At 39.9% G+C, this 19,009-nt stretch overlaps 2 protein-coding genes across 6 annotated transcripts in view; one reads left to right on the top strand and one right to left on the bottom strand.

Moving 5' to 3' along the window:
• Positions 1-2,170, top strand: part of SLK (STE20 like kinase) — a 53,574-nt gene extending 51,404 nt beyond the window's left edge. For all 4 annotated transcript variants that reach the window (XM_077349628.1, XM_077349629.1, XM_077349627.1 and 1 more), the window contains one exon: positions 271-2,170. In XM_077349628.1, the coding sequence (XP_077205743.1) occupies positions 271-417 (147 nt within the window). In that variant the 3' untranslated portion in view covers positions 418-2,170. The remainder of the gene's footprint in view (positions 1-270) is intronic.
• Positions 2,171-4,323: 2,153 nt separating this feature from the next.
• COL17A1 (collagen type XVII alpha 1 chain) overlaps positions 4,324-19,009 on the bottom strand; it is a 75,129-nt gene continuing 60,443 nt past the window's right edge. For both annotated transcript variants that reach the window (XM_077349626.1, XM_077349625.1), the window contains exons 47-57: positions 18,872-19,000; positions 17,248-17,325; positions 16,364-16,492; positions 14,387-14,476; positions 13,721-13,831; positions 12,926-13,060; positions 11,170-11,634; positions 9,933-10,064; positions 9,571-9,633; positions 7,434-7,505; positions 4,324-6,664 (exon numbers count right to left, since the gene is read on the bottom strand). In XM_077349626.1, the coding sequence (XP_077205741.1) occupies positions 6,618-6,664; positions 7,434-7,505; positions 9,571-9,633; positions 9,933-10,064; positions 11,170-11,634; positions 12,926-13,060; positions 13,721-13,831; positions 14,387-14,476; positions 16,364-16,492; positions 17,248-17,325; positions 18,872-19,000 (1,451 nt within the window). In that variant the 3' untranslated portion in view covers positions 4,324-6,617. The remainder of the gene's footprint in view (positions 6,665-7,433; positions 7,506-9,570; positions 9,634-9,932; positions 10,065-11,169; positions 11,635-12,925; positions 13,061-13,720; positions 13,832-14,386; positions 14,477-16,363; positions 16,493-17,247; positions 17,326-18,871; positions 19,001-19,009) is intronic.

Below are 19,009 nucleotides of genomic sequence, written 5' to 3' on the forward strand. Positions count from 1 at the left end.
GCTGCTGAAGGTGATACCTTAGAAATGGCTTTGGACATTTCCAAATTAAATGCTGCCATCCCCATTTCTGTCTTGCAGTTTTGTCCATAGAATTATAAAGTCCAGACCAGAAATTCCTGGAGACTTATTTCAAAGTACAATCAGAAAGTATTTTCTGTAGATTGTTTAGCATCTTTTTGTGTATATCTGTTTTGCCTCTTGCAAATTAGGACAAAATTGCTAGAACAATTTCCATCAATTAATTTTAATTGCTTTATATCTTGTCACCAGACATTAGAAGAAGAATTTGCTCGGAAGCTTCAAGAACAGGAGGTTTTCTTTAAAATGTCTGGAGAATCTGAGTGCCTTAATCCATCAACACAAAGCCGTATTTCTAAATTCTATCCGATTCCTAGCCTGCACTCCACTGGATCATGAATCTGGGAACCTATGTAGGGGGTTGGCTTTCTTTCCTCTGTGATATTTCAGTTTCCATCTTCAGCTTCCGCAATGTTACAATCTGCTTCCAAGGACCTCTGTGGAAGTTTAGACACTGTCAGTGGAGATCATTGATGTATTTTTTTTCTTGTTTGTTTTCATGCTGAGAGACTATCTGACATAGAAGCACAATGTAGTTTAAGAATAGACAGCCTTTTGAAAACTGGTCTCAAAAATGTGGTATCCAACTATGTTGGTTTTGAAAAAATCACCATAAATTATTAGTGATAATCTGTAATACCCCGACAATAAATTAATATAAAGGATTCTTAGGCTAGCATACTACTGTTAATTTTAACCATACCTTAATTATGCCCATTACTTCATTTGTGAATTGGTTGCCTCATTGTATTCAGTGCCTGAAACCCTTAAACATGTTGGATATTATTATTGAATTGCAAGTGGATCATCTTAATTATCACAGGAACCCATTTTAATGTTAATGCATATGGAAGATAAATACTTGTTTTCACTAATGTCATATCTTTATCCTAAAATACCATGTACCTAAATACATAAAAACTAATTCTGTCAATATTAAAAGGCATAGTTTATTTTCCCCTATATCAGGCTACTGGTTGTCTGCCAACCAAACAGCAGAATTGGTTTCTCAAAATGAAGTGTGCATAATTTTCCCATTCTTGATCCTACATTATAGGATTTAGACTGAGTTGGTAGATTCTTTCCTAATGAAATCTAAAAGTACAATGCTCTACAGCACAAAATTATCAAAAATTCTTAAATCAGTGGTTACATCTTTGTAGCAAGGGGTGGATTTATTTCAAAACAATTGATTTAGAGATGGATTTAAGTTAAACATAGACACATAGCTTAATCTGGTTTATTATTTCACTATGATATTACTAAAATGTTAAAAATGTATTCCAAAAATGCATTGTTGTACTATAATTTATTTGTTGTCAGAGTGTGATGGAAATATTTATCACGCTGTTGACAAAGTATGTAACTGCATTTGACAAAACCTGCAGCCTTTGGGGTATCTAATTCGAGTCATATCAAATACAGTATTGTAAACTGTGTTTTTTGGTATGCTGAATTTGTAATATAAATGTTGGTTGCTTCTTATCTTTTGAGGCCTAATCTTTTAGTAGATATCTTATGATAATGATATGTAAGTTTTCACATTTTGCAATCTCCATTAAATGCAAGAATAGCTGTTTTCTTTTTTTTTAACTGTATTATGTCACAATGTTCCTGCATGTGAAGGAAATGGATTATAAAATTAAGTAGTTCTTTTATAAGGTTTGGCTGAGGGCAGAGTTAAAAAACTCAAGTATTGGATCTTCATATTGTCAGGTTGGGTTGTTTAATGGTGTTAGTATAATAAGTATAATTTTTTTGAACATCCATGTTTTAAGTTGCATTTTGTTCTTCCTAAATTATAGTTTACTTTAAAAGACTTCTTAGCTAGCCTTAATATCTTACATTTTATTTTATCAGTATGTATTGTGTAGCAGGTTGCAAATTCACAATACTCATCACTAGATAGGTTGCATTTCGCTGTATACAATGTTCTGAAATTTGTTTATGTCAAATAGCTTAGATAGGATGAAAAAGTATTCAAAGGCTTTTACTTTTTTTAAACCTCACCTTTACAAAGTAACTAGTATTGATTATAACATTAAATACTGTTGTCTGTCTAAACAGCAGATAACCTGTTTACAAATCTCAATTTCATTGATTTATTTGGGGCATTCTGTTTATAGATTTTCTCTTGTAAACTTTCTGTTCTTTCAGACAGATTGCTGGTCTGAAGGTTTGATATCCTCAGTGCTACTATTATGAACGATAGTGCTACTATTCAGAACATCCTACATATCTCCCAATAAAATAAATGCCAGAGTGGAAGGCATCTGTTCCCCCTCCCAGCAAGGATGGTTATCTGTGTGTCTTTTAGTCAAGGATGCCCTGTACTGTACATAGATAACTTTGAAGAATTTTTCTTGTCTTCCAGAATTGGATTGTCCTGACAGTCCAGATTTCATGACTTATAAAAAAAGAATAAGCTGACTGTCAAATGATAGACTGATATCACTCCTCCTTATCTGTCTCTCTTCTCTCCCACAGTTCATGCATCTTCTCCTACCCCCATTAAATTATGAAAAGCAGCATTTTAAGGAAAGTCAGGTAGTCTGAGATGGTATCTTAGTTTTTTTGTTTTTGATTTTCAAATAGCCTATTTCCACAGACTACTTTCAGCTGCTACCAACTGTAAAATTAGTGTTTATCAGTGCCCCGTGAAGGCTATTTCCTTGTAGTTATGCACACAGTACGAATATTCCTTGCCAAAGAATAAATGGATGGTTCCCAGTTTTGAAAATTAACGTACATTATTCATCTTGCCAACCTCAAGATATCCAGGGTTAGCGCTTCATGTTGTAAAATCTCTACAAGATTACTCATATGCTCATAGTTTAATGGCTGCTGTTCCTCAGCCTGATTTTGACCCATGTAGCTCTGGCTTAGCTTTCTGGGTAGGTTTGTATAGCTTTAGTACGTGAATCGTTGAGAATTTAGGCAAATTCAGTAATAAAAAGCTGTGCTGGCAGGCACATGTGAGTAGTGTTGCCAGGGTTGTGCTTTTTGTTACATCACATTAGGAATGGCTTCACTGGATAGTTTTACAAATCATAATACTGATTCTGCTCTGTTATTCCCTTTTCCAGCCCAATTCTCCTGCTACGAACCACACAAAAACAACTCAATCTGAACTCATCTACATTTGTATCAAAGGGGCAAAACTCTCCCTTAATTGCTATTTGACTTTTTATACAAGTAGCTCAGATTGTGCCTTTGAATCAGTTTTCGGTTCAATTCCATCACTTTATGAAGAGAAAGTCAAAGTTATCCTACATTTAGAAGAAATTGGCCTTAGTGATTAAAATACACATTCCAAAATATATACCTCTTCTGCTCTATGGAAAGTGTCACTTTAATGTTCCATAGCATCTAAAAAGTGAAACTTGGCTCCTTTCATCTCTATAAAGAAATGCATTAAAGTCTTAGTAAGCAGAATTTTAGTTCAATGCTGTGCTTGCTTGCAGGCTTTGATGTAGTGAGAAGTGCGTTTTTGTTTTGTTTTTTTTTAAGCTGAGGAAACAGTATCCTTCCCCCACCTGACTTTCAGGAAGCTTTGAAAGTTAATTATCATTTCCAAGTATCAGATCTGCTCGTTTCTCACAAAGACTTCTACTTTTTGGTGGAATAAAAATCAGCTTCCCTTTCCTGTCTTGTTGGAATGTATATCTTGCATCCTGTAACTTTATTTAACTAGTCTGAGTTCAGTCTAAAGACTCTACGGTGGACCCGAGTACTTATTACTTTTCTGGTGAAGAAACCTTTCTGTCATATTTTATGGATGTTGTTTAGTCATTGTCACACCCCTGATGCCGGCCTTGCACTTTATTTTATGCCACTTTACAGTAGCAAGACCCTCAAGTAGCAAGAGCCACCTTACCACCTGCACGGTCCTTTTATTATTATCAGAAAGCCTACTGTCAACTTTAGGTGTACAAGGCAAAGTGCATTTATTTTATTTGAGTTACTTTTACAGACAGAATGCCATAACCCTAACCCAAAAGGTACACAAGATGTAAATCAAGACCCCTTTTTATTTTATTATATTAACTGCCACTGCCGGACCCTGCCAGCTCGTGGCAGTTTACAATAAAGATTTAAAACCCACATAAAATACACGTCAGTGCAATTTAACAATAAAAGATGACTGTGTGATATGGATGTCTTTTAACCCTTGGGAAATAAGATAAGAAAAAAACCACAACTTTTTAATTAAAAAAACATTTATTTTAAAAATTAAATGTCACTAACATTTACAGAGTTTGGATGCACAGCAAGCTCCGTGTACAGTGAATGTGATATTCTCACAAACAAGAAACATGTCAGTTGCCAGACAGTCATCATATCCTATTTGTACTCATCAGAACCACCGATGCTGGAACTAAATAGAAACCTTTTTACTATGGATCATCATGACAGCGGCCCCAAGCCAGAGTGGCACTTTAATGGCACTCAAGACTTTGTATGCATCCACTGAGCCACCGAAGGTTTTGTTTTGTGCATTGGCAAAGGGACCATTAATGCCCCCGTACAACTTTCAGACTCCCCTGAGGATCAAAAGTAGCTTGTGGTGTATTAGGGGACTATGTCGAGAAATACATGATGGAAGCCCCAGAGACACTATGAAGTGACCCCACAACCCAAAAATGAGTGTGGCTGAACAATATACTTCTGGCTTATCTGAATGGGGAAAAATTCATGATAATATTTGTAAGGTGATGATTAGGTTGCCAAGTGTCCAAATGAGCTTCCTTGTTATTTCTGTGACCCTAATAAATGGCCTTTTCCCATTTCCCATTAGCTAATGTGATGTTATTTACCCTTAGTAACAAAACACTAAGACTGGTTCTCACCTTTCTTATAAAGTACTTAAAATATGGCTGAGTTAGAAGCAGCCCAGGCTTCTAAGTGGATAAGTTTGTCAACTTTCAGGCACATTTCAGTGATTCATGATGTTAACACTTTTAGCAAAGTAAAATTCTGTGAGTTTCACAGGTTCCATTTGTAAACAACTGAAAACTATAGAGTGTTGTTCATACCTAACTTTGTAAAAGAAATACTTTATCTGCATATTGCTGTGCTTTTACTATGGCCTAAATTAGGAAGACTATCAGCCTGTCATTACTGCAGGTTTGTCAAAAGCAATTGACCATACTTGACCACCACCCAATTGCTGCCACAGTGCATATATATATATCATGTGGCTGTGGAAACCCAACATGCAAATTTGCTTACATAAAGTGTGGTTTAATTGCCTTGTTGGGAACCTCAAGGCAATAAACCAGACCTGTAATCTATATTCCCTTGTGTGCATAGAAGGGTCAAATGCTCATCAAAGCAGATGGCCATCAGAAAGTGAGTGCTGAACCTGTAAACAAGCAAAAGAGGGCAGAGTTTTCCCAGATAAAACTGCTAGCTTTGTCAGGGAATTATTGAGCTCAGTATGAGAGAGTAAGCCATGTGCTTACTGGACCATAGCATACATTTGACTTTGCCTGCTTGTCCCGGCCACCATTCATAACTGTCTAGCATACAATTTAGTGTCTAATTACCTCTAAAGAGTCAAACAAAGCTTTAATTGGAAAGTTGTATAGTAAAATGGATTTTTTAACTTAATGCAATAGAAAGCACCATAGCAAACATTTTTGTTTTTAAACAAGATCCTAGGGGAAAGTGCATAGATCCCAACAAGCCTAGAGGTCCTTCACATTTCTGCAATGCAATTAGCCATTGATATTAAATGGGGGATTGACTATGTTCCTTACTGCTGTATTGGAGTACAGCCACATCTGTTCTTTACTCTAGATCAGGCTTTCTCAACCAGGGTTTCATGAAACCTTGGAGTTTCCTGACAGCCCTGGAAGGGTTTCCTGAATGGGTGGGAGTTAATTCTTTAATATATTTTTCAAATTTGTTAAACACTGATTGGGTGATATGACCATATATGGTCATGTTGACCACCCCCCAAATGGCCAATGATGGGCCTGGAGGGGGTCAGAATGGGTGGGGTCCCGAGTGGGCATGTACTTCCCAAACATTTTGTGCACAATCGTGCAACTTCTGGGGCTTCTTAAAACATGAAGAATGTTTCAGGGAGTTCTCAATGGTAAAAAAGTTGAGGCTGACCTAGATCCTTGATCATTTTGTATATACATTGTGCACACATTCAATCTCGTCAAGGCAATTCAGGCAAACTATGAATCTGAGCTTTAGTTTCCTTTGAAGATTTCTCAATCCAGTTTTCATTTGAAGAAATTGTCAATGTAACCTAAAAGCAAAATTAAAACACAATGCTATGAAATGCTCAGGCTTAGATACTGGTTGTACTTAGACCCAGTTCTAGACCATCACAAATCTACAGGCATTAACAAATAAAGGTGGTTTGCCTTTTTCATGTCTAGGTTTTAGACTTCAGTGAAATAGAACCATGAATATCATTTTTAAATGCCAAGTTTTAGTGGAAAGTTGGTAACTTGGACGTCACTGGAAATTTTCAACCATAACCAATTTAGGAAGCCTGTATGTTAAGCCAGGTTCTTCGGTTAGACCCCAATGCTCCTCCTTTTCCTTCGTCCATATGTTTGTTCACCTAAGGAAAGGAGATGAAAGGATTATTTCAAACTCAACAAGGTAAAACTATCATTGCTAGCAATTAGTGGTATACTGCATTTTAAAAAAAGAATTGGAAAGCCTTTGTATGCTATTGGTATAGTTCAGATGCAGTGGTGAACCACAGCTTGTTTTACATGAACAAAGCTGGCAGATCCTTGTGCTTTGGGCTCTGCCCCCTGTGTGCTTCAGCCTAATTAGATTTGGGTGCTCCCCCCCAAAAAAAAACATAGTTGTTGTTGCTGCATCAAGCACTATGATTTGCATTCTTCCCTACAAACTAGAGTGTGGAATCTCGGTCTGTAAAGAAAAGAGCAAAGCATAGTTTCTGGTTTGAACATAACTCTAAATGACAGGTTGCTTTCTAATTTGTGGGGGAGGGAGAATAAGTATTCACTCCTGAGGATCCCTCAGGTATGTCAAATTATGTCTAAATCACATGTCATTTACTCATGTGACAATCTGCATGCTTCTTATTTGGAAGCAACATACATGCGGGAATTTTATGCCATGTTAACACATCCTGTACTTTGACTTAAAGAATGTGGCTGAGTGCTGCTTTTTCTACTTTGTCTTGACATGAAGGGTCTCCACTTGAAAAGGGAGAAAGGAATGCTTTCTTCAGCGCTAACAATACAGAAGGGCATGTTGACATAACAAAGCCAGCACTCTTATGTTGTTGGGTGTATACTATGCTTCTCTGCCTTAAATTATATAAAGTATTCATCTAATTTGGAAATGGCAGATACCTTTCTCGCCCTTTTCACCCTTTGGTCCTCTTGGTCCTTGGCGACCTGGTGGCCCCATTGGTCCAGTATCACCTGAAAAAGAAAAAAGAAAAAAAAAGAATGTGACTGCCTTGCTAGGAGTAACAGAGCTGCCTGAAGAACATGCCTTTGCTAAGCAAAAGGAGGAAGTAAGATTGGTGCAAATAATTTTTCAGTCTCAAACAGCTTCATGCCCTGATTTAAGAGAAAGCTGTGTTCCCCAGGACTCCCTGTGACATCTGAAGAAGGTTGAGAGCAGTTCTGAGATTGCATGCTACTGAATGCCACTCGTAATCATATTGGCAGTTAATAGATTGAGGCATTTGAGCCATCTGGGCTAGCCACAGGGGGATGTGTGCATATATAAAAACAGAGCAGCAAGGTCTTTGAATGTTATCAGTCCATAAGAATGCAGTTTTATCAATTTCTTTAATACATTAAACCCCACCCTTCCCCTTATGGCATGTAAAATCAAGAAAGTTTTCAAAAGTGATTTTTTTTAATCTAGATTTGTCAATGACAAAAGCACACCGAGAAGAATGGCTTGCTTCTGCATTTAACCTTTCACAAAAGCTTTCACAAATAGCACATTAAAGACTCTATACTGTGAACATGGTTAGAGCCTAGGAATTAAAATGAGCAATGTCAACGACATGGTCTTGTTGATTTCAGATGAACTGAGACATAAGTTGTGTTTCCTCTATCACAATGTCCTTGTGCTGCAAATTCAGACTATAAAAGCTCTGGGTGTGTAAGTGAGGGAGAGACAGTCAGAAAGGTAGCCCAAGAGCCTCACTGTTCATTTCATGCATATGATGAAGCAGACTGCTTAGTGCCAATACTGCTTTTAAGGCAGGGGTAGTCAACCTGTGGTCCTCCAGATGTTCAGGGACTACAATTCCCATGAGCCCCTGCCAGAGTTTGCTGGCAGGGATGAACATCTGGCAGTCCATGAACATCTGGAAGACCACAGGTTGAAGGTACTTGGAAGGCAATAATTAAGTTTTAAAACAGCAGCATTTCAGTGTTTTTACATCTTTTACTTCACTGTCTTTAAACTCTTACATGGGAGTGAAGCCATCACTCTAAGGCTGATCAATCTGTTACCAAGGGCTCTTCCCCAATCACTGTTACTATCACTGACCTTTACTAGCCTATGGGGGGGGGGAACCTACACATATCTGACTGTAGTCGGGAAAGAAAATGGATCTGAGTCCAAAGTAAAATTATGACCATCTTTATATATAAATATTTATATAAAAACACTTCTGCGGGAGTATTCCCCCAACAGATAGTCAATCAGAGGTTCTTCCTCACCCCCATCCTCCTCCTCCTGGTACTTCTCGAGAGGGTGAAGAGTCAGCAGGAGGTAAGCCACATACCCTCCATGCTGCTTTGCTACAGCTCCACCCTCCTGCCCACCTGGGGAGGGAACAGGAGGCTGGTCGGGCACTCTGCATTCCAACCGCTCCTCTCTCGCCGGCCTCCCGGGCACCAGAGAAGGGAACGGGAGGCTGACTAGGCACACTGTCCATGCTACTCCTGGGCACTAGGCGAAGGGGGAACACTGGCCAGACCCATCCTTCTCACTAGCCTCCCGGGTGACTGGGAGGGGGAGTTCCCCCATCGCCTGTTTTTAAAACTGGATTCTCTCATTTCCAATAAAAATAGTAATAAAAAGGTAAAGGTAAAGGTATCCCCTGTGCAAGCACCGAGTCATGTCTGACCCTTGGGGTGACGCCCTCCAGCGTTTTCATGGCAGACTCAATACGGGGTGGTTTGCCAGTGCCTTCCCCAAAAATAGTAATAGTTAAGATTAATATTAAGGTTATTAACTTCAACCATTACTGATGTTATTAGAAATTATTACCACTTCACTTTTGACTCAGATCCATTTTCTTGTAGGATCCTGATGTGATCCAAATATTACATATTCATCTTTGTGGCTTCTGGGCAAAACTGCATGTGTGCCTTCACAGAAGACCACTTGATGACTTTGAATGCAGATTGATTAATACATGCTGAACATTGAAATACATGATGTAACTTTTCTAGGTTTCCATTCACTTTGGGTCAAGAGTGGAGGACTGTTAGGCAGGCATGACAACAAAATTCTTACCTTTGGGTCCTGGGAATCCCATTTCCCCTTTCTGTCCAGGCGGGCCTGAAATAGTTCCATAAGCTACAGGAAACAAATAAAATAGTATATATGTGAAGATCTACTATGCATTACACTTCTTAAAGCAAGAATTCTGATCAACACTCCTGTGATATCTCTTGGCCCTTAAAGGACATTATTGAGTTCTGCAAATGAAGCCTGAAGCATTTAAAAGATCGAACAGACATCAAACAACTGCATCAGCCTCTTACAGAGGGCTACAAGGCTTGCTTAGTCTATTTACATCTCTATCCAACAGAAACATAGTTGCAGGTGGAGCTATGCAGTAGTGACCTACAAGTGCCAGTCAGGATACCACTTACTTCTGAAGAAATCCATGAGGTCTTCAGTGACGTTTCCATAAGACGCAAACACTCTGCTGATGCCAGGAGGCCCTGGAGGCCCAGGTGGTCCTTGCATGGTGTAAGTCATCATGTCCTGGAGGAGCCCTCTGTCTGACACATTTAAACACAAGTTTGAATGCAGCACCAAAAACACACGAGTAGGGATTTTTTCCCCTCCAATCTGAAAAGAAAATCCAGTCCTGATTCTTTACAATGCTTGTTCTACAAGTGGATTTTTTTTATTTTCCAAAAGGTCTGTATAGAAAGTCTTTCTTCCTAGATATTATTGTTGTTTGCCCCTGTAAGTACAACATCAAAGCATCCACAAAATTCTGGAGAACATACAATGCACAGTTCATATGTTGCGTTTAGCATGGGCGCTTATTTGAAGCTAAATATGATATAATATAAGAGGCATGAGTGACGGCTCAAGGTGGACTCAGCCTTCCATCCTTCCAAGGTCGGTAAAATGAGTACCCAGCTTGCTGGGGGGTAAACGGTAATGACTGGGGAAGGCACTGGCAAACCACCCTGTATTGAGTCTGCCATGAAAACGCTGGAGGGCGTCACCCCAAGGGTCAGATATGACCCAGTGCTTGCACAGGGAATACCTTTATCTTTACCTTTATGATATAATATTTGGCATTTGTGAGGTGGCTTTTTCCTGAGAGATTATATTAATCTTCCACCATGTGCAGGATTTCGTTTTCAGCAGGTTTTTGTGAACACTGTAAACATATGTCTGGTGTTCATTACTAAAAACCTAATTCTAGATATGGGTAACTTGCCCACACCATTGGCAACAAAGATTAGCAAAATTCCTTCCACATATAATCCATCATTCTGAGCCTTATGGGAACCTGTTGCAGTATTCGTTTACATTGATTTCAGTTGAAACACAAGTTTGTTTTTCAAACTCCATGTCCCAAATCTGTCCACTATTGCCAGAGATTGAGAAGGCTGATTAAAGAACAAGATGAGTATTTGGCCCATACAACAAGCTTATCAAAATCAAAATGGTCACCATGTCTCCATTATCTTCAATAATTTCTTATCTATATCATCAGTTTAAATATTTTTCAAGGAACATCCTGTATATTTTAATGAAACAGGTAAAATTGGTAGGTTTTAGAGTGTAGTTGTTGCTTATACTTTTTTTCATTGAAAGTATAGCTGCACACTCTGAACATTTTAGATAGCACAAGAATAAACTTACTCTGTATATTTTCATATACTCGAACTGCCAGCTCATTGTAATCCAATGGTGCGCCATATGATCCACTATAAGATCCTCTTGCTCCTGTTGATCTCATCTGTGATCCATCTGTGCTCAGTGATTCGCCGTAAGAGCCACCTGCTCCAGTGCTCCATGATTCGCCATAAGAGCCACCTCCTCCGGTGCTCAATGATTCGCCATAAGAGCCACCTCCTCCGGTGCTCAGTGATTCGCCATAAGAGCCACCTGCTCCAAGTGCACCACTGTGTGCTCCATCACTTCCCACTGAACCTCCGTATCTCCCTGTGGCATCATAGGATGCACTTGCACTCATGGACCTGCCATAGGATGCTTCTGAATTTGCAGACCCTCTGTGGTATCCAGACATACTGCTTCCATCTCCATGTGGCCCAGGAGGTCCTGGTGGCCCAGGAGGACCTCTGATAAAGCCTCGTATGTCATCACCTACAAGAAAAAGTGAGTGTTAATGGCACTGCACTAATCATGAAGGACTTCAGTGACAGAGATAGGCCGATCTGGTGGAGTGTGGACAGTCATGAATGGTACCAAGGCTGGATGGACTATAGGTAAGATCAGCAGTAATATTCCACGGCAGCAGGGAGAGATCAGCAATGTTAATTCCTAAAGGCTGGCCATAGTGTACTGATTGAAGTTGTGTCCTGTTCCCACTTGGATATCATGGATTACTTATAAACACTGTACAATAGCTTACCATGACCCATATTTTTCAGTTCAATCTCTGACCCCAGAGTTCAGTAGTAGAATATATACTTCACATGCAGATAGAAAATCCTTGTGCTGACCTTGAATCCTTGTGCTGACCCTGGGGATGCGTAGGAACAGGAGGATATGATTGGCTTGCTCTTGACTTCCCGCCTCTCATTCTCCTATTTATTGTAGTCAACCAGTACAAGTGGGCTGCATATGTATGTCCCTATCTATCACCTCTTTATTCTTCCTTCAGTGAGCTCAGGTTCTCCCTCCTGCATTTTACACTTACAACAATGCTATAAAATAGGCTGAGAGACAGTGACTGGCCAAAGGTCTCCCAGTGAGCTTCAGGACAGAGTGTGGCTTTGAACTTGCATCTCTTAGATCCTAGTCTGACATTCCAATTGTTACACTACACTAGTTCTTAAGTACTGAGGTCTTCCAGAAGACTAGCAATGCCAGGGAGTTTAGAATAACTTCCCAGGATTTTCTTCAAGGCAAACAGCAAACTAGCAGGGATTTACAAAGAAATGTGGCCTATTATGTATATATGGAATATCTATTGTTGCACAAAACTAACCAGATCCAACTCTTATTTAAACATATCTTTCCACAGTTTACCAAGATTATAACCCTGTAAGCCCCATAGCAACAGCAATTCAGGATCACATGCAAGAAAAGCCAATTTTTGAAAATACTTTTTGGAGGGGTCATTCTAAAGAGAGGAAGGTATCCCAATTTTTCCAGCCTTTTACCTCCTATTAAAGAAGCACAAATTAAATGAATTATCCCTTCCATAAATGTGACTTCCAAACAAAGAAATTTTATGTCTTCTTTAAAAGGAAATCATAACGAACACTTTCAGTTTTTCAGGGAACTAGAATAACAGCTGGAGTACGTATTTCTCAGCTGCTACAAAACAGTATGAGATCATCCCTAGGCAGAGAGCCAGGATGAGGCCCAGACCTAATATTTTAGGGAAAGCAACAGCTGGCTATATCAAACAGAATGAAAAGGGTCTTACTAGTAAGGTATTGGATCAATTCACTTCTGAACTCATCGGTCCAAATCTTGTTACCATAGGACTCAAGACCAGTTCCTGAAAAGCCTGGGGGTCCTGGTGGCCCGGGGGGTCCAGGGATTGTGGAGTATCCTGCATCTGAGAGCAAAAAGAAGAAATTGGTTTAGTGAAACAATCAACTTTTGGGATAGGGGCTACATACACAGACAGAGCAGAGTCCCTTATTAGCAACTCCAGCTAAATAATTTTGAGTAGCAAGTACTAATAAGGGTCCCTCCTTGCCCGCAAACTGTGGTGAGCTGCTACCAGTCAGACCAGACCACACTGTGCAAGATGGATCCATGATCTGTCTTAGTGTGACGATAGCTCTATGTTTAACAGTTAGCAAGGGCCTCTCAAGGATAATTGTAATTACAACATAACCTACTACACTCTGTTAAAAGCCACCATCATTTCTTAATATGATTTCTCTGGAATGCTAAGATAGTATTTGCAAAACGGTTAGACAGACAAAACCAGAATTATAAAATAATGGTCTTTCATATGCTCCAAGATGAAATTAGGCCACCAATGCCTTCACTGGCCCAACAGAATTCGGGGCAATTGATCTACCATGCTCTATTGCACCATTTGCCTTTCTCTGGACATCATAATTCTGGGTGGCACTTGATTCTTGTTTAGCATATAGCTAAATTGTTTTATTTGGTCCAGAATGCCATGCAGATTTCCACCCTGTGATGTCTTAGGCTCCTACTAGACACTATAAGAACATATATGGCAGATTCTATTACTCCTTACTTTGCAAGTATGTGAAGATTGCCTCTGCACTGAGAGAAGAAAGAGAGCTGCCAGGAACGCCTGGTGGGCCTGGTGGGCCAGGTGGCCCTACAATGCCACTGAACTCTGAGGCTGAAAGAACAAAGGAAATGAATGAGGGTTCGAAACACTAAATGCTTTCCTCGATGCCATCTGGGCAAGGCACTTCTGTCCACCCCCCCCCCCCATGCTTCCCCCAGTCTTCCTGATAGAATCAATTTCCTTTACACAAAAAGCTCACTCTGCTATTTGTGTGTGTGAATGTGAAGATGAGGCAAATGAAAGACGACACAATAAATAGTTAGGATGATCCACCTTGTACACCTGTTGGTTGGCGGCTAAAAGCAACTATAAGTCATAAATGTCCTTTGAAAGCTGAGATACAGCTTTCCCCTGACAGGGATTCCACTATCCATTCTGAATACAACTGCCCAGTTTAATCTCTAGCCATCTGTTTCCAATGAGTGGGCTAAACCTGAATCAAGGAAACCTAAATATGTGCATCTGAACTGGAGTGGGAGAGGGGAAGAAGGAGACAATAAGCTATCAGTTCTTGCTGGCAGCCCCAGTGTGAGACGTCCTTGTCTTATGTTTGCCTGTACATATGTATGACCCAACAAGATAGCTTGATAGGATTGCAAGGCATACCTTGGAGAAAAGCTAAGATGTCACCATAAGATGCCCCTGGCAGACCAGGAGGACCTGCAGGGCCAGGAAGCCCAATGCCAATTCCTCTACCTAGAATAATAACAAATGAAAGGGTGTAACGGATCTGGAAAATGAAATGTTTCATAGAGTTGAATAAGAAACATGGAAAAGAAGTTTATGTTACCCATAATTCATAGAGTGTGGGATAACATTGCAGACAGAATTTTAACAATATAACAGTGGAATTGCTTCAGTTTTACTCTCTTTGCAACAGGTATATATGACTCTGGCTTGACCTTGACATTGAGGCAAATTCTGATATTCTTGGCAGGAAGAATGTTATCTCAGCTTTGCTTTATATAAATATATATAATTGGGCCACAGGATAGAAAGACAAATCCTTCATGCATTTTTAGCCAGTGCAAGTCAGATCTATTATGCTTGTATGGCATATTTTGTTTGATTACTTTCAGGCCGGAGACCAAGAAGTTATATTAGTACTTACGACTCTAATACATAGGCTCATTCTGGGAATCTATTCTGATTAGTGCATGGAAGTAGTTAACGTGATAGAAGAAGCTGGTTGATAGCATCTTTATGAACTGACCATCAAGTTACAATGTAGAATGGCCTTTTAATTTACAAAGGAAAGTTCCTGGTGGGCCATTGTCATGGGGCCCAATGGCAATCAGGAGAAAGTAGAGCCCAACTCCATTAGCTTTGATAGCATAGCAGGGGCTACTCAGCTGAGCTCACAGGCAGTGAGGCAAAAGAAGACAATGGCCAAATTGACACATATTGTTTCCCAGGTTGGAGCACAGTGGCCTCTAGCATTGGCTTATGGCCAGTGCATGGACCACTCAGCTTAGTGTGCCCCTGGGTCATTTTAACTTCCCAGTCCATCCCTGATGTCCATTTTCAAAACAGTCCTGTAGCACCATGGGCACTTGCAAAATTTAATTATGAGTAACTCTTAACATTACCATGAGACACAGTCCAAAACTGATGGACAAATGTTCTCTGGATAATATTCAATATCACAGCAAATGCTGTGAGTTAACAAGTCAAGATGCATCTATGGATTATTCTGCAGATAGAAACCAAGAAATGTCTATCACTGACCATCTAATAGTTCTTAGTCAGAAATGCCCTTCTTGCTCAGTAAAAGGGTAGGAAATAAATACTTGGGTTTGGAACCCATGGACTGCCACAAGAATGTACTGATGTTCCAGGATCTTCCCCATTCTTCCCTCCCCCAGAACCCTTTCCAAGCCTGGAGAAATTTATTTCCGGAGCCAAATGGCTAGCATGTCCTAACAACTGCAAGGGTCAGATGGCTGCAGTGGGGAGCTCTGCCCCATGCATGAGTGGAGCTTTGCTCAAGAAAGAGAGAGTCTTTCCCCTCCCCCTCCCTATTGCAACAGCTCAATCCAACTATTAGTATATGTGAATCCCTCCACTCTGGGAATAAACGTCCCTGGTATTGAAAAGGGCTCCTGGAAAAGGAGAGGCCAGAGAAAAGCATATGACTCTTGTACTAACAGACAACAGAATGTTTTGTGTCAAATGTTGCTGCAGTACAACATCACAGCCAGTGGATTTATCATGATTCTGTAAGCCAATTTTCAATACAACAATAAGGGGCAGCTAGAGCTCATGACAGTGAGATGCAGCAAAGCTCTGTCAAGTAAGAACACTGGGTGACATCAGATGGCTGAAGCATTATAATGGTATGAGTGAAAGCCCCTTACATGTTCAGCATCTTGATCATTTCTTCACCAAGGAGCCTGTTACATTAACATCAGTGCAACTGCACACATACTGTCTGGTAGGAAACTTTTATGATAAGATGGCCATGGATGAATAAACAGCAAGACTGACAGAGCCACACACAGAATGCTATCAGGAACATTTGCCTAAATTACAGAATAATAGCTATGCATATTAATAGAGATAAGTTCCAAAAGGAATTTTTACTAGTCAGGTAGCTGACAACTCGTCTGGTTAATTCATCATAGTCCAGTGACACAGATACGCCATCTCCTCCCATTCCAGGCAATCCAGGTGGACCTGGAGGTCCAATTAATAGTCGACGAACATCTTCTCCTTAAAAAGATATGGAGAATCAAATTCAGGATTCAGTTCTAACCCAATAAATCAACTCTTCTACACTTTTATGTATGTTTAACTTCTAGCAAGGCTCACCCAAACTTGCCGTTTGTACTGGCCTTCATGCTGATCTCAAGGAAAATAATTAATTCAGAGAGACTCTCTTCTTCCTATCTTACTGGGAATAGGGAACAGTGAACCACTTACTAGAAGCCATCCCATAGCCCAAAATGTTGTGGAGGTGCACATAAAGATACATGGGATAAGGCCATTGTACAACAATGAGAAATAGCACAAACGTGAATACAAGTAGTCAAATCTTCTTGAAATTAATTAGTGAAAATTATTATGCTAAGCAAGTGCTGCCATGTGCCAACTAAATGAACAATGTACCATGGGCAACCAAATTTATTATCAAACTGCAGCTTGTGTATGTTGCCATTCAGGAAAATATAGATACCCAAGCCAGTAACTGCAGAAAACAACTTCCATAATTGCCTCATCACTGGTTGGTACATGCAGTAATGGGAAAGTGACAGTAATCAAAGCTGGTTCCTTTGACTGATAATAGCACCTCCTTCTTCACTGACCAGAATGCTGGAAGGTGGGGCCAGGCATATTTCTTACTTAGAAATACACTAGCAAACTATTCTATCAGTAACCCTATAAATACACATGTCCCTTGTATCTCTATAAGCAGAAAGAATCTTGTATGATGCTAAATCCCTGCCGTCTCTGAGCTATCCACTTACTCTGTAGCATGGCAAGGAGATCATCATAAGATGTTGTTGATGAGGATGAATGGGAAGATGTCCAAGAGACACCTAAAGCTGGGAGAAGACAAATACTCAGACGTACCACACACACAAGCACAAATAAAAAGGGTGATTGGTAGGGAAATTTCAAACATAACAATAGAAGCCAAATGACAAAAATAATGCAAGTTGTTGAAAGTGCTGAAGTCCAAAATTCTGTTCACCATGGTAGAAGAACCTTTTGGGAGTGGATTGATATTTTGCCTATGACACTGAACATGTCTACAAACACTGATAGGCTATATGGCTCTGTACTTTTATTTGTGGCCTTCCTAATCCCACCTATTCAGTTCCTGGTGGACAAACTGGAACGTGTCCAGAGGAGGGCAACAAAGATGGTGACGGGTTTGGAGACCAAGACGTATGAAAAAAGGTTGGGGGAGCTTGGTATGTTTAACGTAGAGAGGAGATAACTGAGAGGGGATCTGATAACCATCTTCAATTATTTAAAAGGGTGCCATATAGAGGATGGAGCAGAATTGTTCTCTCTTGCCCCAGAGGGACAGACCAGAACAAATGGGATGAAATTAATTCAAAAGAAATTCTGTCTAAAGATCTGGAAGAAGTTCCTGACAGAGTGGTTTCTCAGTGGAACAGGCTTCCTTGGGAGGTGGTGGGTTCTCCATCTTCGTAAAATTTTAAACAGAGGCTAGATAGTCATCTGATGGAGAGGCTGATTCTGTGAAGGCAAAGGGGTGGCAGGTTACAGTAGATGAGCGAATGGGATGTGAGTGTCCTGCATAGTGCAGGGGGTTGGACTAGGTGACCCATGAGATCCCTTCCAACTCTATGTTTCTATGTTTCTATGTTTCATTTACTAGAAACTTGTGTTTCTAAGACTTTTAATATATCTGACCACTGCATCTGGAAAAAAGATCTAAGGGCATAATCCAGCAAAGGGAGTTATGTTCCATTGTTATCAGCAAAACGAAAGTTCATTGTTAAATTATTAGGACTGCAATTCTATTTACATCTCCTTAAGAAAGAATCTCATGAATTCAGGTGAACTTTGGCGTCAATACATATAAGATCAGCCTTTTATTTCAATTCAATTTAGTCTTAATATTATTAGATTGTATCAAACATATGTTGCACCTGGTTTTGCCAGCCAGGCTTAGCCACATGGAATAGCGCCAAAGAAATTGTGAGGCATTTTCATACAAGTGCCATTTTCATATTGAACATGCACTTTAACTTTTTATAAAAGCAAGGCTAGCCCACAATTAATTGAAAAACAGTACAGAAGTGCCAAGGATTTCAGGAGAATAGAGGGAAATGGTGCAGAAGGAACCCCTTCTGGAGTCTGGTTCCACATCAAAGGACCTCCACAGAGAAAGTTCACTAACCCAGAAATCTATGACTGGAAATTTAAGATGTTGCTGATGGCCCAAGTCTCAAGATAGGGACAAAATTAGAGGCAAATGCTGGGAGAGACTGCTTTCCAGAAAGTGACATATCCCATGAGCAAGAGAAATGTAAATTCAGTTTTCCTTTTGTTCTAGTTGATGGATGATGGCCTAACTGAAGGAAACAATATTTGATTTGTGGAAATAAGACTTACCAGACATGTGGTTCATAACATGACGGGCCAATTTGCTATAGTCTAAAGATTGTTCGTCAATGGTAACAATTCCTGGAGGACCTGGAGGACCTGGTGGGCCTTGAGGTGCAACCAGATAACGTCCATCTCCTAATTAAG

This window comes from Paroedura picta, chromosome 8 (genome assembly GCF_049243985.1).
Source record: "Paroedura picta isolate Pp20150507F chromosome 8, Ppicta_v3.0, whole genome shotgun sequence".
NCBI lineage: Eukaryota > Metazoa > Chordata > Lepidosauria > Squamata > Gekkonidae > Paroedura > Paroedura picta.